The sequence below is a fragment of the Pararge aegeria genome, chromosome 1 (assembly GCF_905163445.1).
Source record: "Pararge aegeria chromosome 1, ilParAegt1.1, whole genome shotgun sequence".
Classification (NCBI taxonomy): Eukaryota; Metazoa; Arthropoda; class Insecta; order Lepidoptera; family Nymphalidae; genus Pararge; species Pararge aegeria.
In genome coordinates, this window is record NC_053180.1 from 13,320,493 (window position 1) to 13,345,694 (window position 25,202).

The 25,202-nt window shown below is 34.3% G+C and overlaps 1 protein-coding gene across 1 annotated transcript in view; it reads right to left on the reverse strand.

Annotated features, from left to right (window-relative positions):
- Positions 1–24,293, reverse strand: part of LOC120631743 (photoreceptor-specific nuclear receptor) — a 38,830-nt gene extending 14,537 nt beyond the window's left edge. The window contains exons 1-5 of the mRNA XM_039901456.1: positions 24,242–24,293; positions 22,232–22,360; positions 20,747–20,861; positions 14,117–14,220; positions 117–231 (exon numbers count right to left, since the gene is read on the reverse strand). Coding sequence (XP_039757390.1) covers positions 117–231; positions 14,117–14,220; positions 20,747–20,861; positions 22,232–22,360; positions 24,242–24,293 — 515 coding nt within the window. The remainder of the gene's footprint in view (positions 1–116; positions 232–14,116; positions 14,221–20,746; positions 20,862–22,231; positions 22,361–24,241) is intronic.
- Positions 24,294–25,202: the final 909 nt, after the last annotated feature.

The window sequence follows — 25,202 nt, forward strand, 5'->3', positions numbered from 1 at the left end:
GTTAAAAGGTAATGCAAAATTCTAATGTTCTAAGCAACGTCTACGGAAACCTATATACGAGAACCTGCTTTTTAGACGCCATTTTTAAAGGGTTTATGTAATAACATAAATCTTACCCAAAGACTCCGACAGCGACAGCTGCTTCCCGTAGAGCTCTCTGTTGGTCCATGTCTCGTAATGTTTCCGGTCGTATGGTCGCAGTGTTCCGTGGTTGACGTTCGTTTTGCACTGCTGTATAACAAGAAGAATAGATAGAGGTATTATTAATTTTTTTATTCCACTACAAGTTAGCCCCTGACTGCAATAGATTTCTAAGTCTAAAATGGTAGCGGGCTAACCCGTTAAGGAGAATAGTAGTTATACCCCTAATAGGTTTCTAAGCGACATCGCACCAGAACACAAAATAGTTTAGCGTCTTTGTCGGTAGGTTGGTAACTAGCCACTGCCAAAGGCTCCTGACAAAAGACACGTTTAAAGGTACATCAACAGATTACTAACAAGCGCCGGATTAAGCAAGGGGCCGGTAGCAAATTCAAGTCTGTCTGTCTGTCTGTCTGTCTGTCTGTCTGTCTGTCTGTCTGTCTTTTGTGACATCAAAAAATTTCAATATACCACATCTTAATAAGTTTCACTCAAAAAACGCTTACGCTCAGGCAGAGAGTGGTATTAAATATGCGGGGACCCCTTTCGCGCGGAGCCCGTAGAAATTGCTACTCTTGCTACGTGGATAATCCGGCACTGACCCTTATTAATTTAAATGCTGTAAAACGGTATCTTCTTCCGCATGTCAAATTAGTACCTAATGAAAGACAGAGAGAAAAAAATGTACAACCAATCGCCAGCTATACAGCAATAGTAGGTACTACGGTCCTAATATTAGTAAGGTAAGGTAAGGGCTCATAAGAAGAATTAAGGAATCATTTATAGGCGTAGTAAATCCAATAATAGATACTAATGTTCGAAACATTAGTATTCTATTGCAGGAATGCAAATTTTCACATGAATATTTTAAAAAAACCTTAGAAAGTAACCTGCTTTTGAGAAGGTTAGCATGTTGTAGTAATCGATTGATATTATATGTATTTATGGTTTAACAAAATGTTCCCCTTGATATAGAACAGTTTAAGATACAAACCCACGGAAAAAAGCTCTAGCGCACTTTAATATCCCTCCGAATCTTCAGTTATCAAGGTAGATGATTAAGGTTACAGATTATGCGAAATTATATATACTACGATATACGACGACAATACACACATCGCCACCTTGCCCCAAAGTAAGCGTAGCTTGTGTTATGGGTACTAAGATGACTGATGAATATTTTTATGAAGTATATATACATAAATACTTAGAAAATAGAAACACCTAAAACACCTTCGTACTTGAACGAAAAATTTGATTTTATAGGATTGCCTGCTTGATTTAAGATCATGTCGTATGCTGACATTTCACATGCCTTTTCACAAGACGAAGTTCTATAAACTCTCGTTTACAGTGCAAGGTATGGAATTGTGGAATGCGCTCCCACTAAATATACGTGAGGCAAAATTGCTTGAAACATTTAAAAACGCGGTGAAAGCATATAATCTTGTACAATAATGACGACATTTATTATACCTTGATTATGTTTATTTTTATTAGCTATATGTTCATAAGTATTAATGTATGATTGAGAATATATTAGTTTATTATTTTATATTTATTTATTATATTTTTCTTATTTGTGCAATTTTGTTTATGTATTTGAATTTAGCTATTTGAATGTAGGTTTATAATAATTTTACACCACCTGTCCGCTCTCGCTCATCTCGTCCTAATCCAAATGTTGCCTGGCAGAGATCGCTACTAAGCGATAAGGCCGCCTTTTGCATTCTACTTCTGTCTTTGTATTTCTATTGTTTTTCTTTTTCCTAACTTCATTGTGGTGTACAAATAAAGAGTTAAATAAATAAAATACATATAAATACCCAGCCACTGAAAAACACTTGTGCTCATCACACAAATATTTTCCAGTTGTGGGAATGGAACCCACGGCCTTGGACTCAGAAAGCAGAGTCGCTGCCCACTGCGCCAGTCGGCCGTCAAAATTTTTAGCCGTTTAGGTTGTTAACGCGCATTGATCAATAAAACGTGTTTCCCTTATAAGGGAAAAGTTAGATTTAACTTACAGCGCGATGTCTTAGTTCGGGGTGGTCCACAGGATTAAAATGTTCAGAATGCCCCTAAAACATAGGACAACAAAAATAAATTTTCGATCTCCTATTTCCCCCTGATTGTCACCACTCTTAAACTAAACATCAGAGGTAATATATAAAAAGTTGCGTAGCGTCGGAATAGCAATCAAGACTTTTGTGACAGCACCTTTTGGTAAATCAGCGTGAAAACACACTGCATAGTTATTGCGATCAGTGATAAGCCACGTTTACTAATGAGGCTTATGTAATCCCTATCCCTATCCCTATCCCTACTTATATTATAAATGTGAATGTAGGTTTGTTTTTACGCTTTCACGCAAATACTACTTAACCGATTCTCATGAAACTTTGTACACATATTCTTGGAAGTGTTACAAGTAATATAGTATACTTTTTATCCCGACATTAAGCTCGGTTCCTTTGTTTGTTTAATTTTTATTATAATGTAAAATATGTGTTTAATTTTGCCCAAACTGTGTTTGGAGATAGAGGACTGAACTCCTCAGCGGACAGCAGCAAACCCCTCATTTAAGGCTTAGCGATACTGAATGCTTTAAATTTTTTTTAGATCTACAAGTAAATTTAATGCCACATCAAAAACAAAATCAAACGCAGACGAAGTCGCGGGCAACAGCTAGTGTTAATATAAAAATATAAAACTGAGAAGACAAGAAATATTACCTTTTTTATAGTAATAAGCGACAGACCAACCTGAAGTAGAAATTCATCGCCTATAAATTGAGCAAAACTTCATTACACGTAACTTCATTACACGTATCTAAAAACTGTACTTACATAGGTACATATAATATGGTATATGTGATTTTATCAATCGAAGTTCAGTGGGGGCACGTTGAACGTCGGGCGAGGCAATAAAATCAAATGGAAGCCTTCTGCCCCGCAAGGGTGGGAGGGAACACCGCTCTAGCGAATAACGGCGTATATGGCATTTAATTCGCCATTTTATCTCACCGAATGTTCACCGTTTCTTATATTACATCTAGCGGTTGAACAAAATTCTAAATTCTTTTTTTTCAAGTAGGCTCAGTTTATAACGTCACTTTTGAAACGTCAAGTCAGTCTGTTTGTGGTGACTCTACCACCGGTTCGGAAGGCAGATAGCACCGAGAAGGGCCAGCAAGAAACTCAGCTCTCAGATTGATCAGATTGAACTTAGATTGCTCTTTTTTAACATCATTTTACAGATTACAATATTTTAAATTTACTATCTTGTGATGATGAGAGCGGAGCCTGCTTCCAAGCAGCCTTGTCGTTAAGAAATTCATCAATCGTATAGTAACCACGATTTATTAAATGTGTTTAAACATATTGTTTAAATTGAACTCAGTCTATTCCTCGTATAAATTTGGATAAACCAAATATTCCGAATATATAAGCACTGAATGAAGAAATTTTTCTTTTTTATGTTATTATAATAACCAATGCTTTAAAGCAGTAATTAATTGTATTAGCTCATACTGTTGATTATTCTTTATAGTTGGCTTGTATGGCGTTAGACGCAGCAGTGCTACATATCTTTTGTGCATTTAAAAATATTCAAAGCTATATTTATTATTATTTTAAAATAAAAATAATAATAATAATAAAATATTTTTTTACAATAGTCGACCATCAAATCCTGGACGAATAAAACGTGCCCAATTATGGTGGGGCCGCGTCGTTTCACTACAAAGTTCTCTTGGGATCCACCCGCTCCATCATCACAACCGATTTACGTATGGAAACCGGGAAGGAGGTCAGAAGTATTTGAATACAGACATGACAAATAAATAAAAAGTAAATTATAGCTTGTAACAAACTAAAACTATTGACACTTTCTACGTTTTTCTAATGTGTCAACGTTGCAGACTGTTGGGTCGTGTGAAAGAGTAGGTCTTGGCTTTATTTTATGCACCGACTCTACGTGACTCTACTGTAGATATTTTGTACCGAAAATACTTTATTTATTTCTAAAAAAACTAAATTCCTTAAAATGATAGTATAGTTGTACATAAGGTAGTCTATTGTGGTAGTATATTAACTTTCACTTAATTTTATCTTACATGTCCTATTATGATTTATGTAAACAATCTTTCAATTACTTTTTTGTACAAAAATCATTTCAAAAAATATTAACGAAATAATAATGGCATACATTCATATAGCATATCTCTGTTGATTTCATTTCTCTTTATTTATCTCAACTCATTTGTTTCTCTTCTATTTTAAAAACACAACTATTATAATATAAAAAGAATTGAAAGCAAAGGTAATATTGTGTAATCAAGACTCAAAACGGAATGTACGAGTACCTACTTTTTATAACAAGGCATAACTTTTTAAGCATCATGTTTCCTTCTAAAGTGCCTTAACATTTTATTGTCATTGCCAAAGCTGAAGATATTGAAAGCAGAAAATAATAGATGGTCGTAAACCGAAGGTTTGTACTTGGCCATAAAATTTCAATTGTTGCAGCTTTTGCACTTGGCTTGAAAACCTCAGTTAGTTTTGCTCATAATTATGATTGGTTATAAAAGTAGGATCACAACGTAGGTTTTGCGCAAGACTTAGATCACGTCGCAAGAATGTGATCAAGCTTATGGTTAATCGATTCCTATGTTTGGAATTGGCCAAGATCAGGTTTTAGATTTCGTACCATTTCGATTCCAAGCACTCGCTTCTAACTGTTTGGAGTTATGTGCCTTAATAATTTGAGGAATTAAAGTATCACTTGGTTTAACTGCGAAGGAAGTCATCCTTAGGACAATTGTATGCCTGAAAGTTCTGCATAAAATTTATTTATTTCAAGCTCTATACTTACTCTATAAGCTATAATTTAATTCAAATATAGAAATTTTTTTGAAACCTCAAGTCTGTCTGTTTGCATAATTTTTTCAAAGGTGTGTACCAATCCACATTTGGCCAGCGTGGTGGATTAAAACTTTTATACGGCAAAAACAACGGCCTTGTCATTCTGAAAGGAGACCCATGCCCTGTAGTGGACCGGTAATGGATTGATAATGATGATGATGATGACAACTTATTCGTGCCCAACCACAATTGACCTTTGTTCACCTACACCTAGATAATCTGATCCCATCCAGTTAAATAAGTTTAATCAATCTCGGCAGTGCCACCACAAATAAAACAGTAGTTAACTCACACTCACACTATCCCCCCACTATAAATCAAACGCCCCACCCACATCCGGCCGCAGCCATGTTTGAGGTCACATTTCCGCGTGTGAGCGAGAGAAGTATACTTTTGCATGTGTGTGCATTTGATTTTTAATCTTTATTTAAAACTTGCAGCTAGTTATGCTTTGCTGGGATTAAAGTAATCTATATCGATAGTTACCAAACAACATACTTATTGTATTAACACTGGTTAAGCCACCAAAAAATAAGACACTTACTTTTATAATTAGTAAGGAACCAAAAGTATATTTATTGGCACTGAAGTTACTAACGCTGTACCAAATTAAAGTAAAACATTAGAGTCCATGGTTTCTAACTTGTCTTGGTCTCATACCTAGTTATTTTTTTCTTCCACGTCTCTTTTAGAGTAAAGATTGTTTTAAAGTGGGTACTTAGTAATAGCTATAACCTTCGCATAAATTACATGTAGTAAGTAAGAATATTAAGAGCCGAGAAACCGTGATTGGGCCCGTTTTATAGATACGTAATACCAAATCCATCATCATGCCATCGAAATACGTTCGGCCTTAGAGCTTGATGAGGTCATTACAGAATTTACGCTATAATATCGTGTATTTTTCCGCGATATAAAATAGCTTACTTTACTCTCTGGCCTAGATCGTAGGCCTAGGATGGACGTTGGGGTCCCAAGGTGCTGAAATGGCAGCCCCGAACTGGTTAGCGCAGCGTTGGTCGGCCCCCAACGAGGTGGACAGACGACATTAAGCGCGTCGCAGGTAGCCGCTGGATCCAAGCGGCTCAGAACCGTGGAACTTGGAACTCCCTACAAAAGACCTATGTCCAGCAGTGGACGTCTATCGGTTGATGTGATGATGATGATGACTCTCTGGCCCATAAATCATCTTTATACCAAGTATTAAGTTATTCCGCAGCTCTATTGCATGACGACCTAAACGTTCGACGTTCTCATACCCTAGCATCGCATAAAAACTGCATATTGTAATTTTTATGAACAATACCCTTTTGGGGTGATTTTAATTTTATTTTATCATATTTTATACTAATTCTAGTTTCATTAATTATTACTTTCATCATCATCAATATTAATCCATCAACAGCCTACGGGTCTTCTGAAGAATGAGAAGAATTTATTAAATAGTGGGTTCACACCCTTTTGAGAACATTGTGAAGATCTCTCAGGCATGCAGGTTTCTTCACGATATTTTCCTTCACCGTTATCTATACTTATAATAAAACTGTAACTGGAAGATTTCTGTACATTCAATTTAGCACTTTGAAAATTTTGACCGGGGGATGCTTTATAATCGATACTGAGACCAAAACAGATTTTTATTTAATTTTTGTCTGTCTGTCTGTCTGTCCGGGCATCACGTGAAATCTACTGAACGGATTTAAATAAAATTTGGTATAGTGGTAGCTGATATTCCGGGTCAATATATAGGCTACTTCTTGTTCCAATAAATAATAAGCTTCTCCCGGGAAATGGGATGAAAATTTTTATCAATTTTACTTGATACTAAATAGTTAAATTTGAATCGATTTTGATAATTCTTTTTTTATTTGAAAGTGTATACTATCAAGCATGTGTTGTGTAATTTTAATGAAGATCCGATAAATATTGTCGGAGATAAAGGACATAAATCTTCACAGATAACAGCGAGTCGCAAGGCATATGGGACAACGATCGAATGCATGTGTACCATCTTACTTATATTATAAATGCGAAAGTTTGTGAGTATGGAGGTATGGATGGATGTATGTATGTATGTATGGATCGATGGATATATTACTTTAAAAAAAGTCCGGGAGGCTAAATGTCTGACTGTTAAGGCACAATAACCGTTTTTTGTTATAGTTTGTCAATCAAAACACGGGTACAATCTTAAGATGGTGACGTTCCTATCAAATCTTTATCCAAATAAATAGTTTTATAGTTAAAATTGATTATGTACCTGCAAATTCCTCTTTAAATTAATCAAATTGGACCTATCGTTTAGACGTTACGACGGGTATAGAAATGCTAAAAAATATTTCAATTATATTTGATGCAGACGAAGTTGCGCGTGTCAGCTATTGGTATTATGCAGCTTTAAACGCACGAAAACTTAGATAGATGTACGTGCCGGGGATCGATTACGGTCTTCCTCCTTTCCTTCTTCGAATTTGAGATCTAACCACTAGGCTATCTACGCATTTTTCTGATTGTATTACCTACCTCTATATAAGGAAAGGTAATTCTTGAAACCAACGAGATATTATAATTATTGCCCGCTTTTAAGAAGCACAACCCAACAAATTAATGTTTGAAATCATTCTATTTTTTTGGATCTGTTAAAAAATAATTTGTTGGATTAAAAATTTCCTATTTGAATCCGTGTGACGATTATAATTAATATATAATATATAAATTGCATATAATATATAAATTGCATATTTAAAGCTTTAGTAAAGTATTTAAATCATTTCTTTCCAGAAAAACAAACAGATACCAATATAAGACGATACAAATGAAAACAAAATAACCCTTTGAAATCGCTATTGTCATAATTGAAAAATAAAATCAAGTAGATCAGGTGCGAGCCTCATCTGTTTCACATCCCTAATCCATTTAAAGCGTCGTCGAGTTAAACACAGCTATCCTTTTCCCTCGTACACAAAAACTACCCATTTCATCTCTCTCAGTCACCGCTCCTGATCCACCGTTAGTGGTTATTGATTCCAGAATATCAACTCAATCTACTTTGAACCCTCTGTCAAATACCTAAAGTTGATTTTCCTTCGTGTTCGGAAAGGGATTTATAATTTTGACAATTGAAAAGGCGAACCTAAGCCTTTTGAGTTTGAACTCATACTTGTTCAGCTTAAAAGTTAGAAATCCGTCGCATTATTTGATTGCCAACAACTTATGGTTAATTGAATTTGGTATTTCATTCCTAATGTTTTAGGTCTATATTTGTGTAAGGTACCGTTTCGGGTGGTATGCGATTAATACAGGATGGATTTCGGAGGTTTATGCTGGGATTAAAATCGCATTAATCAGTGTCTATAGCTTTAACTCGGGTATAAACAGTTAAGTGTTAGGGTACGCGACGTTGAATTTTGGGTACACTCATGATCAACAACTTCTACATATAAATTTGAAAGTATGTATGTGTTCTTTGTTGTATGTTTATTACCCTAGAAACTGCACTGAATTTAACGAAATGGCGGGTTTTCAAAAAATTGATAAAAACGCAACCGAAATCGCGGGCTACAGCTAGTTTTCAATAAGAAAAAGTATAAGAAAAGCTCTGAGTGATTTAAGAATTGAAACTATCATAAGTAAAGTCCATTTTGAGTGATTCGTGAAATAAAAGTGTCTAATTTTATTTGGTACAAATATTATGATATCAAGAACATCTCAGAGTTCTTGATATGATAATATTTATACATTAAAATGTCTCTACACCTAAAAAAGTATTATGTGTTTTTTTTAGGTTTCACTTGTCTCACAAAAATACATAAAAAGTACTTTAATATATTATCCCTGTACTTAAACATTCCGAAAAACAATTGGTACAATTAACTTATTCAAGACTTGTCTCGCCGACTATACTACAGCTATACAAAACGTTGCAGGATAATAAAAGGATTAAAATCTAAAGTCACCCGATTAGCATTTCATTTTACAAATGAATCTTCAAGTTTTCTCCTCCTGTCTATAAACTTGTCGAAATCAAAACTGGAATCATTTTCAAAAACAAGATCACTTTCTCTTGGTTTTGAAAAAGATTTCATCCATCAAGAGAGTAGGTAATACCTAAACCTACCCATAATTTATTTTCAAAGTGTAATTCAGATTTAATCCTGAGCAATTGAGTAGTTAAAACATGACCAGTTTAATTATGAATTGACCAATCTTAACTTATTTTATTATAATATCCTATTTATGACGAAGGAAGTAGGATATACAAAGACTAAACAAGAAATAAAACTCTTTAAAATAAACCTTAAAACAAAACGTGCAAAATTAAAATAGACGTTAATGAACTCCACACAGGCGTTTGATAAAGCAGAGCATCAGAACCCCAGGATAACGAGATTGTCGTGTCGACATCTCAAAGTGTAACCGAATTAAGCTTTCCTTTTCACGCGAGAGAGCCGAGAGCAAAATAATGCAAAGCTTAAAGCAATAAAGGAACAACTAAAAGAGCCTCCCATCGGGGGGATGACGCAGGGAGATATCCTCGGTCCACGTCACTTCAACAAGTACACAATCTTTTTGTCAATTCCTTTTTGTGTTAAATTGGATCAATGCTTCATTGTTCAATACGTTATGGTAATCGGGAGGAGTTTGATTGTTGGATTGATTACTGTTCTTCAAATGATTTGAATTTCCATGTTTTGAGGATGTTTGTTTTAGGTAGATGTTTTTCCGTTCAGAAAATGTTAAGTAAAAACTGTAAAACCTTAAATATTAGTTTCTATTTTAAATAAAATATTAGTTAGATCGATTCAAGCTCCTTTAAAAAACAAGGCTGTAAAATAAAACTTTATATTTACTTATTTAGTATTGACGGCTATTTCGATTTCCACTCTTCTATAAAATAGGAGCCGTGTGTAAAGCAACATTAATGACACTAATTTCGATGATAATCTTCATTTAAATTAACATTAAAATCCGAATACAATTCCGATTAGACTATAACAAACTAGGTAAATGGCGGTTAATAACAATTTCATTGCTTTATTCATTAGCAAATAATGATCATTACAAACTTTCTAATATTGTAAGCCGCAATTTGCAAATATCTAAATTAATGATGTGGTCAAACGCCCCTCCAGCGGGGGTGCTCATTTGAATGTAAAGCGTGAACCGCCCGAGGCTGTGCTTTGTAGTTTTTGCTTAATTATCTGTATTTGCGAGAATGTGGCATTCGTTATGACGGAGGCGTGGATAGACTTATTAAATTGAGCTTAAGGGTATTGTGAGGTTGACGTTGTTAGCAGAGATTTGTTTAATGTTTATATTTGTATTTTATATGTATAATTCTAGTGAAGTTTCGATTTTAACGAACATCACTTTTTAATTCAGACTAGCTCTCCCTGTCAGCACTCATTCTCAGTCTATTGATTCTCCAAAGTTGGGAAAAGGCCTCCTATCTGAGCATAAGAGCTTAAATATACCACACATTACTGCACTGTTGGTTGGTAAGATTGGGTAGTGGGCCGCAAACATTGCCCGTGAGGAATTTGGGTAAGTACTTATCTCGGTTTCTAGTAGAACGAATTTAAGCAAACATGGAATTATTATTTAAGAATTAGGTCAGTTGTTTTTGCATGATGGCTTCAGCGGAAATAGATATATAACATTTATATTTTGATAAAAGTAGAACTATTATTATATCCCTCAAACACAAGAGCTGTGCACGGAAGAAGTACGGCACTTGGCAATAACGGAAAACTCCGTGAGTTCGTCTAGTTTCTGAGATGGTATATTTATTTATTTATTTAAGCACTTTACATTAAGAAAAGGACATGGACAAGAAGAAAAGAAGTCGGAAAAGAAGAAACTTAAAAAGTAGGATACAAGAGGCATTCTCATCGCTTACTAGCGATCTGTTCCAGGCAACCTTAAGATTTGGAAAACCAAGAGAAATTGGGGTGTAAATATCTTTTTTCAGAAAGCTCAATATAATATAATACAAGTATTAGCGATACTGCAAACAAATTTTCGGTTGTTATTTAAAACGTCTAGCTGTCTATATTCTGATCTATTCACCGAAGTGTCGCAGAGCAAATGATGAAACACCAAGCTAGTTAACTTGGGCGCATTTGGTAGCTGCCTACAGGAAGGTGATTTGCAAGTGGCAGTAGAAGTTTTTGGATGGATTACAAATAAATGTTGCCAACCTCGATCCGACTTCGCCGCTTTCCGCAAGAACTCTGCTCTCATCCGAGCCACTCATGTGTACTTAAGTGTGATTGTGCAGTCATTTATTGTAATTAAATCTTTCATCTTTAAATCAAGTCATATATTTATTCATTATAATGGCTGTGATAGATAGACAATGACCTTTCATGCACACCTAAGTGAGATATATACATTTAATGCTAGAATACTTTCGTTTCGTCAAACCTTATGCTCAGAAATCTTTTAAAATAAAGGCAAGGGTTAAAAAAATATTTAGCCACGCGTCGGCACGTGCCTACCACCGCCCGTATACAAATTAGGGCTTACGGACCTAAAAAGTTTGTTCGCATTTAAAATTTCAAGTTAAGTCGCGCATACGATTGTTAGTTTAGTTTACATGAACGGCTTTAGTGTAATAATTTAAAAGGGTACTGTGGTATCTGAAGTTTTGCTTGTTAGTGGAAATGAGGATGGCTGGAAAGATGAAGAATTTTGAAAATTGTAATTTTAGGTACTGATTTGAAGTGTTTAAGAAATAAGTCCTTTCCATAACACAAAATTCTGCATATTTTCGCGATTTTCAACTGATCTCAAAAAACGAAAAGTTTCTCAATTCACTTAATTTTTTTTTTTTAATATTTCTTGTATTTCTGCGTAATTTATAAACTGATTTGAAACTTTTTAAAGTTCAAATGGACATATTAAAATATGTATATGAGATTGCTCCCAAAGATAATTCCTTAAATTCGGTTTTATATTTTTTACATCAAAATACAAAAATAACCGAAATAACTTATTTTTATGTCTAGATACTGTTATAGTTGGTACATTACCTTACATTACATTGTACCTACTAATTATATTATACGTTGTAAAAATTCTTTTTAGGGATATTCTACAAAAATCCTTGTTATTTTTGTGAAACCAGTTTCAGATACTTTATGCAAATTCTTATCTTATTTTTATATAAGCCGATCCTTAAAACCAAATCAGTTTTTCTACCTGCAACCAGGTTTAATGTGTTATTTATTTAAGCCATCTAGCTTGGTCCGTCATTGTTACTATAAAAAATACACATTAAATAAATAACACATTAAACCTGGTTGCAGGTATAAAAATTGATTTGGTTTTAAGGATCGAGTTATATGGACCATCTGGTCCACCTATTGCCGCATTGTGTATAAAGGACTACGTAATCGATAAAAAAGCTTGGGTGTAAATTATTGCTCTAACCAGGTTGCTCTTCTAATAATTTAAAATGATATTGTGAGATGGTGATAACAAAAAAACAAAAAAACACCCGGTTAAGTTTGTTGTGGGCTTCTTAGACCAGGACGCGTTTGGAACCCTCGTAGCTTTAGTTTTAAGTTTACGAATGTGGTTATCGCCATCATCTCACTACCCTGTAATTCTTATGTACGCATCAAAAGTGCCACCTATGGGCCTACTTGAATAAAGTTATTTTTGACTTTGACTTTGAACCTGAAGCATAGGTGTTAAGCCTCATGTGCCTTTTATTACAGGCAGCAATAAATATGGTAGTACTCCTTCGGTCGTCTTCTGACACAAATAGCTCCACTACTGCTATCTAAATTAAGTACCTACAACTGTGACTGTAACTTTAGTAAATAAGTACTTTAGATCGAAATTTTACTTTTCATGTTCCAACATTTTCAAATACAATAACGTTTAGTCAAACAGTCTGCACTTTGTTAACGAGTGAATTAATACATTGACTTGCTTCATACATTCAATCAATTACTGTTCCTGGCTATAACAAAGCGCAGGAGAGAGGGGTAGTACGCTTGTCTGTACCAATATCTCCTCGCCTAATTGATTCTGCGTGTGACGGGAGTCGTTTCGCAGATTTGTCGGTTTATGCCTCTGTATAACATGTTTTGATAGGTTATGACGTGTGGGTCCGTGGGAATGATGACTTATTTGCTTTTTTTATTACTGTTATTGATTTGTATCAGCAATATAGCGCTGTGGTCTTATAAGTCGATGGGTTTAATCTCCGGGGGGAAAATTTGGGAATTTATAACTCCTGATTTTTCTCTGATCTAACAGGATGATATTACATGATATAAGTTATAAATTCACTTTATTTTTTATTCCACTGGAAGTTAGACATTGACTGCAATCTCAGCTGTCAGTAAGTGATGATGGAGGCGATGCAAAGCGTTGCGCAATACATTAGAATGTTATCAGAATATTTGATCAGATGAAGTCTCGGGGAAAACGCTAATTAAACATATTTAGAACTGAAATAAAATTGCCTTTTTGGTCTTAACTTCTAAGTAAACATGGTTTTGAGTTGTGACAGTACTGAACTTCATCAGGAAATGAAGTGCAGTGGTGTCACAACTCAAAACGACGAAAGTTTGGCGCTTTCCATGACACGAAGGGAAAACAAAAACAAACATAAAAACCCCTGTTTACTTAGAAGACCAAAGAGGCAATTATATTTTCATCATCATCATTAACAACCCATTACCGGCCCACTACAGAGCACGGGTCTCCTCTCAGAATGAAAAGGGCCATAGCTTGACCTAAGCCCACTTGTTAGCTTGTTAGCATACACGCTGGATGTAGACTTTACACGCCTTTAAGAAAACTCCCAGCCATGCAGGTTTCCTCTTGATATTTTCCTTTAACGTTACAGACTCTGGTTTTAATTATTTTAATTTGAAATGCACATAACTCCGGAAAGTTAGAGGTTCGTGCTGGGAATGAAACTCAGTCCCCCCCAAAAGGGAAGCCAAAGCTTTAAGCTTTTTATCACAACTTTTCAATTAAATAATAGTTTAATATAATAGCTTACAAAAATTACTCACAGAAAAACTCACCATCTTTATTCATGCCCATGGTCAAACACTTTTTCAGACGACACGCTTGACACTGGTTCCGATGTGCTTTGTCCACCACGCATCTTCCTGTGCCGGCTTGACATCTGTACAATAATATTGAAATATACTCCACATTCTTTTTAAAAAATTAACACAAAAAAAATCACCGATGTATTTCGGATGATCCTAAAATATGAATGTATTACGCAGTATTTATTGATAATCTATTTATTGATATTTATTTTTTTAGGATTGAATATCGACAAGCTCAAATTCAAAAATGATTTATTAATGTAGAATTATCACAGGTACTTATGAAACATTTATACACATACATTAACATTAATGTTAGGGGATCTTAATAACTATTTTAATATATCAGAACTGCAGTAGTTAACTCTTTGAAATATTCAAAAAAATTCAAGTCTTTCTATACCAGTGATAAATAGTTATTTTTTCAAAAACTTCCATGCAGCTGGTCAAATTAACTATTCGAGTATTTATTTCTGGTGCAAAAAAACAACAACAATTATAAGTATCTTTACTGCAACGACGCACCGCTTATATTCGTTATAGGTTTATCGTACACCAAAGTATTAATTTAATTTTATTAATAATGAAATATTTCGCAAATTAACTGGGTCAATGTTGTAAAATTTATGAGAGGTAACAAAAAAATATATACAAATTAATGTTATGTTGACGAATACAATGGCCAACTTTAGAACCTTCACACAATATGAGTTCAGATCTTAAAATACATTATTTGTCATCAATACATATTAATAATTTTGGCTCAACATTGAATTTTTCGATATCGAATAAAAGTTAAGTTAAATGATAATGTGAATTGCCATGTATAAATTTTGCAAAATATCCGATTTTGCAGTAGGTAAAGTCCTGATAAGAAAACTTTGAACCACTTAGCGAGCGACGGAGTATACAGCTTAAAGTATCCTTACATGATTAATCAGAAGTATAAGGTATCTGGTTGTTATACTGATCTCATTGGATAGAAGCAGGCGTTACTTTGCGGAAATCCATGATATATTATCAAAATTAAGCTTAATGACAATTAATAACAATTATTCATTGTAAAGTCAACATCTCCTGATGATGCTCCGGTTTCGGAGCGAAACGTGCGTAGAGGGTATATTGCCGAAGATCTGTTTGGTGTGGGGTATAAGGATTGAAGAAATTATAAATTACACCACACAGATTCTCCTGCTTTTCGCGGAGTATAGCAAATTAAGCTTAATTTTGATAATACTGATCTCAGTATAACAACCAGAGTAACAATCTTAGCGCAGCGATACACTACAGTAGGTACTTCAGCTATAAACCCAAGGGTGTTTTCCATAGTTGTGTATATTCTCATCATCAATCATCACCTATGACAGTCAAGTGCTGGACTAAAAGCCGCCTGGTGATCGCGATAGATAGTAGTGGCTTTTTCTCCCTTAGTCGCCTTGTACGACACTCGTGGGAAGAGAAGGGGTCGTGACAACTGTATTCTGATCTACCATTACCACACGTAATCAAAACATTACTAACAATAGATAACGTAAGATTCGTGTATCAAATTGATTGCAAACCCTATTTGACAAAGACACGGAAAATATCATGGAAGTTTTAGTATAACATTTAGCTTCGATGTTTTGGTGCTTCATATAAAATATTTTTATTTATCTTTTACACTTATGGGTATATCGTATATAAACACTTAATCACACTCACTCACACATACACTACACATACAAAATGTGTTTTGATGCATTCCCCCAAGGGAGAAGTTCTCATTTTCCGAGACACAGTTCAGACAACTTGTTTGACAAAAATTTGATTTCTAAAAAAAAAAATTTTTATTTAAAATGTAGTTATATTGTTATGTGATGTTTTGTTGTCTATTAATAAATTTGTCTTTCTATCTTTCTTTCTGTATACAAGAAGTAGGCAATTATTATTATTCCCATACGATTTATTTACGATAACATAAATATAAGACTCCACCCAATGTATTAAAGGAAAAGCAATCAAACCAGACAAATCTCAGTAAGAGGAAAACTACTGGTATTGAATAGCAACAATCTGCGGACGCGGACTAATAAAGATTAAAGATATTTCATTACTCGTAATCCTTCATATAATAGGCTTACGTTGGTTGACATTTGTTGCAATCGGCCTTCGGAAGGGAAGCATGTTCGATGTAGGTATAAAGGAATAGTACAGGATTCAACAGCGTGCCTTGCAGTACATCGATGAAAATGTTAACTAAATTTGAAATGTAATAACGAATTAAGATTCTGGCAGGAATAATTACCACCATCTTTGTTTTATATTGTTCTGTGAAGTGTGAACAAGGTACTTATTAAATAATCGTTCGGAAGTTTCGGATTAAAAATCTTTTTAAGGAAGAGAAGTAATAGAATAAGAAACACTTTATTGCATGCAAAACTTAAAAAAACAGATAAAACCCATAATAAAAAGAATAAAAAAATAATTTAAAATTTTGGCATGCAAACGCGGCCTTATTGCTGCACGCAATTTCTTACAGGCAACTGAGATTTTTCATTCTTATTCAAGATTTTTAAATGAGAAACTTTTTAATAAATAGTTATTATTTTTGTGTTTCTTTAAACTATTTAAGACTGTATAGAGAGAGGTACATCGTCTTTTGAACCTACGAAAATGTTACTGGAGTAGTTGGAAGTATAAAATCAATTTATTAAATGCGAATAAGGATAGCTTTAACCTATAAAAGACCTCCGTGAAATCAATTTGCTCACCATAAAGAACCACATGTCACACTTGACCATAAGGGTGCGTACACAATATATTAATAACATTACGGCGGGTGCTTAATAATTGGAAGGGAGCGAAGAGGGCCAAATGTTAAACTGTTTTTAATATTATCTGTACATCTCCCCTTATTGTTATGGGTGTTTGAGATATGCGATTTCTTTTGTTAAATTGCAATAGTTTTTTTTTGGCATTTTGTACGTTCATTGCGTAAATTTTAGACATGTTTAGTTTCTGATCTTAATAGTTCCATAAGATATTCGTTACATATTTAAACGATATGAATTCAATATGAGATGGCCACTGGAACAGGTTCAGAAAGTTCCATGACTGTGCGAGACAAATAAATAAATAATATATTACGATCATTTCTCCATCTAGCCAAAAATGAGCGTAGCTTGTTTTATGGGTACTAAGATAACTGATGAATATTTAGAAATTATGACACTGAAAAACATACATGTTCATCACACATATATTTTCCAGTTGTGGGAGAAAGCAGGGTCAATACCCACTACGCTAATCGACTGTTAAATGAGAACTGAAATCCATTGAAAGAACAAATTTCGGACCGAACAAAGTTATCTAGACAATCATTACCTGCTGCTATTTTACGATTTCCCACTTAGTGCCCTTTCGCAACGCAAGGCTTTCAGCACTTCGAGGCGCTGATACATAAATACACTAAAAAAAACAGGATTCATACGGTCAATTCCTTAACAGACAGACAAAGCACGACCACACTCTTACACAACTGTAGTTGTACAGCTTTTTGTGACAGAGGTTGTTCGAGAAATCAATACAGTCATGCCTTCTGCAGCCAAGCAGCATGGCTGAGTTAATAATCAAATAATTTATTTACATCTTTATTTGCAAAACACTACAAGTTGAAGAAACAAAAGAAGAACAGACAAACAAAGACAGAAGCATAATACAAATCGCTTAGTCGTCTAAGATCCAGTATCAAGGGCGTGGTTGCCTGTGTAACTATTAAGCCTTAGGTTGATGGGCGCATGCATCATTTTGTAGAACTGATCCTTTCATTCCCTGTTTCTAGGGATGGTTTTCCAACTACCATCCAGGTAAAACATCTACGTAGTCCATCAATTATATACTATTAAAAAAAGCACTCGTAACACCCTTTTTTGGCGTTGTGTAAAAAATAAAACAACTCAAACCTGCTGCGCCTTTCCGTCTGTACGTAGTTCAACAAAGCCCAGATGCAAGCGGAATTAGAAATATGCGCAGAGGATTAAGTGGATTCGGTCCTCATTGAAGAGCATCTCCCCTATTGTCATTTTAGCGGAGTCTCTTACAGATGTGACTCCTATACATATTTTTGGTGGCAGGTTTTTGATGGGGATTAAGGGATTTCGCTTGATATCTAGCGCTCTTGATTGTAAATTAATTTTGGGGTGATTTTTTGTTGATGTTTGTTTTCGGAATGTTTTTCTTGTCTGATCTAAAGAAGACGTAGATGCGACCATATAATTATATCACAATGATGTTTAGATAATCTCGAAATAATTAAAATTTAGTCTAAAAAATATATGACAAAATTGTCTTGATTGGAATTCAAAAAAATCAAAATTAGTTCCTCAGCAATATTTATCGCTAAATATTTAAATTTAAGAATAATCTATTATTTAAAAAAATAAATGACTCAAATATTATGATTCAAAGGAATAATTTATATACTAATAAAATTATAATTATTGAATCAACAAAATTCATTATACTTAATCGTGTTGCGTAGAATTAGTTGGATTTGGGCCAACCTCTACCTTTGATCTCTACAAATCCCTTTTACATGCTTCGATAGGCCGGACTTGAGGCCATTAACATTTGCATAATATGATATAAAAAAACCAAAGTGACGTTAATAGGTTAAGTTAATAATTTAGTTTAAATAACTTAGTTTGTGAAAAAGGATTTAAAAATATATTTTATTTTGTAATGCTATTAGTCTTATTCCTAAATTATTGTACTAATTCCGTGTTGGATATGGTGCGGTTAAGGTGAACTTAAAAATATTGTCGTACAGGAACAGAAAAAACAATTTGTAACTGCGAAATGCCTTATAAATGCTAAGCACAATTATATCGAATAGCAGCAATGTCACATCCAATAATAACAATGTACCACAGAGATTTACGACATGGTGTTATAAAAAACCACTTTCTTTTTGCGTAAAATCGCGGTTTCAAGATATTATATAAAATATATTCCTTGATATTACAAAAAAATAATTTATTTATATACAAATATATGGCTTAGATTATAATTTTGATAGATAATTAATTTAGTAATAATTAAATATAAATATGAATAAGTAAACATGTTTACCTTATATTTTATTTAAAGTTACTAAAAAGCCTCACGTCGGACTTTTGAATGCTGTAAGTCATCGGTGAGTACGTAGCCATTGATTTGATGGGTTTGATGCTCATATAGTGGCTGAGACTCTTGAAAATACACTTCAAAGTTTAAACTGTACATCGATATTTTGATAGAGTTGAGCTAGTGGAATTGGAACACAAATATGAAGTTCATCACATTCCGATTTTAATCTCAACTTGATACCTTTATCCTTAGATAATTGTCCTACTCTAAGTGATTTACAAATGCAAAAACAAAACACGATAATCGACATAATGAGGTCACATAGACGACACAGTTGGCGGTCTATGACCAGACAGACGGATACGCAGCACCTGTGCTAACAACCAAAAGGTAATGTTTGGCGAAATGTGTAACACCATTGTTCAAATTGGGCTACTGAATCATCTTTGTCTTTTGTTTTCTGTGTCATGTCGTTGCCCAAGTGTTTATTAAAATTATTGACTACTACGACACTGCATAGATGTTTGATTTTTATTTCAGTAAACTCATACTTTCGTAACATCTTTGGTATCTTTTGGCCTCAAACTATTTTACATTCCAATTTTTGGACCCTTGCTAAAAAAATGCATCTCAAGGCGTTAATAACGTAAAGCAGAATCAGAATAAGCTTTTACTTTATATCGCTTTGCAATAATTATACGATTTTCTCAGTCTTCATCTTCTTCTTGTCCTCATCAGCCCATCTTGCCTTCTTCCATTTTTTAAGTTTAGGATTAAAAATAAACTAGCCACACGCATAAGATATAATAGAGAATACCTGCCGCCGCGACAGAACGAAAATCTTGCTCTTGGGTGACCATTTGGCTGGCGTATGTCTTATGTAAATATTTTTTTAGTTCATATATTCTGTCGTTATAATTACAGTAACAGTGTGTATTTTTAGTAGCCCTACTAAATATGAAGTGGTAATTCATAACATAAGCCTCATAAGATATTCTTATATTTATTTGATCGGCAAAAAGCGAATAAACTAATTTTGTACAATAATAGAAATGTAGTTCGATTGTAGTAATACTTAACCGTATTGAGACATCTGTATAAATATACTTAATGCCGACATTATTTACAGAAACGAATTTCCAAATAGAAAATTGTGAAATTAGACAAGGTTTGCACCAGCTGAAGATGACCTAAAATCTTTCGTAATATAGTCTATTGATACAACCTCAAACAGAATATACAGCTTAAATTAATTCAAAACAGAACGTAAGTTCAGAAAATACCCCGCTCAACATCTTACTATGTAATATATTATAAGTACCGTGTTAAATATTCATTTAAAAAAACATTTAATTTAATAACGAAACTCTTTTTATTGATTCTGATTTAGACGCAATATATATTTTTTTTATTATAAATTCTACTATAAAGTTTATTGTTTCACTTATTTAACATTAAATTGATGAATGCTTAAACTGAAATACAAACCTGTATATAAGCTTTCTTCGAACAGATCTCTTGAAGAAACCGCTACAGCCATTGCAAGCAAGAATTCCGTAGTGCTTGCCGGAACTGGTGTCTCCACACACCACGCATACAAGACCTGATCACCAATATAAGGAACATCTTATTACAATCAATATTACATACGACATATCAATATGTCATAATAAAGTGTTCATTAATATAAATCAATTTTAGAATAATGGAAATTTCCGTCTGGACCTACACTAGGTAGTTAACTCTTTTATAAATTGTGTTTACTTTTTGCTCGATTAACGTAAGTTTTTCACATTAAACTGTGCACTGCTGCAAACAAACTTGTTTGACTATTTGTTACGCATAATATTTTAATAAAATTAAACGTTACATTTTCTTTTTTCACAACTATATTTAGCCATCGATCGACCACTGAGTATAATAGCAGACTTGGATATCTGATGGTATGGTTGTTACTGTATCTTTTTGTGACGACTTGGAACAATCTTTTCTCTAAAACAGTTGATCTCAGAGAAAAGTTGTGAAACAAAAGTTTTTTATTTATTTATTTATTTATTTATTATTTATGTACCATAAATTGTGATTGTGAACATAAGATACATGAAGTGTACAAAGGAAAGCTTATCTCTATAAGAGATCTCTTCCAGCTACCCCAGGATGTGAGTAAGATGATTTAATTGTGGTATAGGTCAAATAAAGGTACAATATACTTCATAACTACTAAGTATATTTAATATATCTAAATAATAACAAAATTATACATACTAATAAAATAACATTTGAATATACTATATATACAAAATACATAAAAATAATATAATAAATATTTATAGAATATAAATATAAATATATATCTATAATACGTAAACAGTGATAAATAAATATACTATGACAACGATAGATAATGCTCCTTTACATTGTGTTTAAAAGTGTGCACCGATCGGCAGTGTCTAATATGTTCTGCTAGTAAGTTTCAAAGGTGTGTAGCGTGGACGGAGAAAGATTTCTGGAAGAAAATAGTATTATATGAAGGGACATCAAGAGGATTTTTGACACGCAAGACCGCAAGGGTCTCGTAGGCGGAAGACATAGCTTTATACAATATTATGAGTATTTTAATATTATGAGTACTGTTAGACCCAATCAGTTTAGAGCCCCCATTCTTACAAACCTTATATAAGTATACGTTTGGTATAGTACTAGAGCTTTTAGTAGCAGAGGTCGTCTGGGGAAGTAACTTCTACTGCCATGCTTATTTCTGCCGCCAAGCAGCATTAGAAAAAGCAATTAGTAGGGTTTGGGCATGTCCTGCGAAGTTTTGTTCTCTGTTTATAGGCGATGGTTTCACATTTACCATAACTAAGGCCGTCATATTATAATAAAAATAAATAAGGATACACGTTGATCTTTATATCATTCTGAAATACAGCTATCCTATAAAAAAAGAAGATCGGGTCTGCCAACCTGTCTTACCCAAGTGGTTGATCTTCTTTGTTGGCGGGTCCGGGAGCCACGGTCTGAGTGCAGGCGGGCCTAGTGCAGCTGCCACCAACCCGGTTGATGTTGGTGGGGACCATCGTAATGGAGATGTGCTGTCTTCTCCTGGAACCAAATAGTAATTGAATATTATCAACATCTTTCAACCTGCTGCTGCCTCTCGAGCATTTGAATCGATAAAGTGATATTTAGTTGTCCTAATTAAAAAAGCATATTCAGAAAAGTTAGAGGCGCATGACGGGAATCGAACTTAGTCCTGGAAAGGAGGCCGAAGTGTTAACCACTGGGCTTCGTCAATCTACCACCATTGACAGGCAATCATTCATAGTTTAAAGTAGCCGTATGCATGGACGTACCCAGGGGGCAGGGGAGGGCAGCTGCCCCCCTCTGGAAATCTCGAACAACAAAATCTCAACTCAGAAAATGTATGAACTCTCTTAAAAAATGTATGGCGCACACAAACACGAAAAAGTATATCGTTTAGGCTCCAGTATCGAAAATAGAGGGCCCTCTACAAAGTTTTCACAAAACAGCCGCGGATCGTCCGCGGCTGTTAATAATAATAATAATAAAGAATTTATTATTATTAATAACAGCCGCGGACGATCTGACCTAAAAAAGATCTCATTTGGCTGCCTAGACTTGAAGCTGGGTACGCCCGCTGTGGGCGTATCGGTCTAGAAGCATAAATCATCTTAATAAAGTTTCTGTAGGTAATCACTAAGAAATAACTTTGACAGAGAGATGCATTCTTATATTGGTAAAACAGGGATTAAAATCAGTATTTCTTGACGAAGGGTCAAGCAAACGTATTAAGTGAGTTGATGCGGAGGGTCGGGATATACTCTGATTCATAGCGGAAGTTTATTCGGTAAACTTATCAGAAGTTGTACCTACCTAGCGGAAACCGCGGGGCATCATTAGTATGGTGAAGGTTTATAAAAACATACGTAGGTATGTTTAAATTAATTTCTTTATTGGGGAAAGTTCATCTATTCCTAATACTGCTACCACATCTGATATGCCTACTTAATATCAATAACGCTAATAGAATAACTATCGCAAATCACACCCTTTCAATTTAATAGCATTTCCACTTGCTAGTTGCTATCAAATAAAGTAGGGGTACTTTAATACGACCAACAATGTTGAGTGCTATAACATTCAATTTTAAACTTTAAGTCCATACAAATAAGGCACAGTGAAAGGGTAAAGTATTAAGGGTACGAACATGATGAATCAATTAAGTGATTGGTGAATGCTACTCCATGGGTTTCAGGGATAAAGCGATTTGTAACGGTTTTAAATATAATTACGTAAGATATACCTACCTAAAATTTTGGGTCGGGATAATATAGGGTATTTTATAATACTAAGCAAAAAGATAAATGTGAAGACTTAATCCATATTGATCTATACACGCACACAAATAAATAAAATTGTAAATTCGATTTGTTATGTCGCAAAATAACAGCTTTTCTCTAATTCTAAAGAGTTTCTGCTTATAAAAGTTTAAACAATAGGTAATCAAAACACAAAATAAAATTGCCTGTTTATTCTGGCTAATCTCCAATAACATCGGTTGAAAGACTGAATATGAGAGTCCCATGTTTTTCAAATTAAGAAGGAAGAATCCTTTTATAATTTTGGTATCCGCTAAAAGAGTGTCTATCCCTAAAGGAGCAACGGGAGTTGAAAGGTATTAAGTACATCCTGTATTAGTAATATAATAAAGAATAAATAAGGTAATAATAATTCTTTATTTGGTAACTATTACCCATCTACACTATTGTATAACAGAATAATTAAAATACAGTCATAATCAAAAACTAAATCAGAAGATTACATGAGATGTTAATATAAAATATTGTTCCAAATTAGATTTTCTGCCTTCAGGCAGCCCTATATGGAGTTTAATATATATAGCTTGTAAATTGGAGAGTCGTATTTACTTATAAATGCCTTCAGAATGCCGTTACTGCTTACCCTCGTTCTTTTCATCGAGAAATTCGTTTCCTTCTGATGGCAAAAAAGTCATCAGTTTTAGCCATTGCGAACATTGCAGATGCGCTACAATAACGTGGTAAGCCCAACATCATTCTGATATCATCATTTCATGATAAAAGGAGTCTTCTTTTTTAAAACCCCGGTGTAAATAGGGCAAAGCGGTGCTATCACCGTCTTGTCCTATTCACTATTAGAAACGCCTAGTGGTTAGGACTTCGGCTTCATTTTCGAGCGTTCGCACTTTTTCGCACACCTCTAAAGTTATGTGTGTTTTAAGCAATTAAAATACTACTTGCTTCGTCAAGGAAAACATCGAAATTCATAATTCAAAATTCAAAATTCATTTATTTTAAGTAGGCCTAATTAATAAGCACTTATGAAACGTCAAGTCTGTTTGTAGTGACTCTACCACCGTGAGGAAACCTGTATCTCTGAGAGTTGTCCATAATGCTCTCAAAGGCGCGTGGAGTCCACCTAGACGCACTGGGCCAGCGTGGTGGACTACATTCTTCTCATAGTGGCGGAAGAGCCCTGTAGTGGGCCGGTAATGGGTTGATATGATGATGGCATAAAAACTAGTATTCTGAGCGTCGTAAAAGTGTTTACACACTGTTTATTCAAGCTCTTTTGGAAGGAATTTGAAAGGTGGTGGCAGTTGAAGTGTAACAAAACACTGCATTACTATTCCGACTTTATGCCATGTTTATAAGTAAGATAGACTAGACTAAAAATAAAATTGTAACAGTGAAAGAGGCATTCCTTCACAATAGCTGGCGTCTCTGATACAGTTACGTGCGGCAGATGGGGCTGCCTGTGACGTTGCTCTAAATACAATTACGTCATTGAATTATCTCAACTCCCGCAGAGTTCTGTACGTCTAGAGGTCTCGTGATATACTCGTGCTGCTCTCTGTAAGGACTTTTACCTTTACTTAACCACA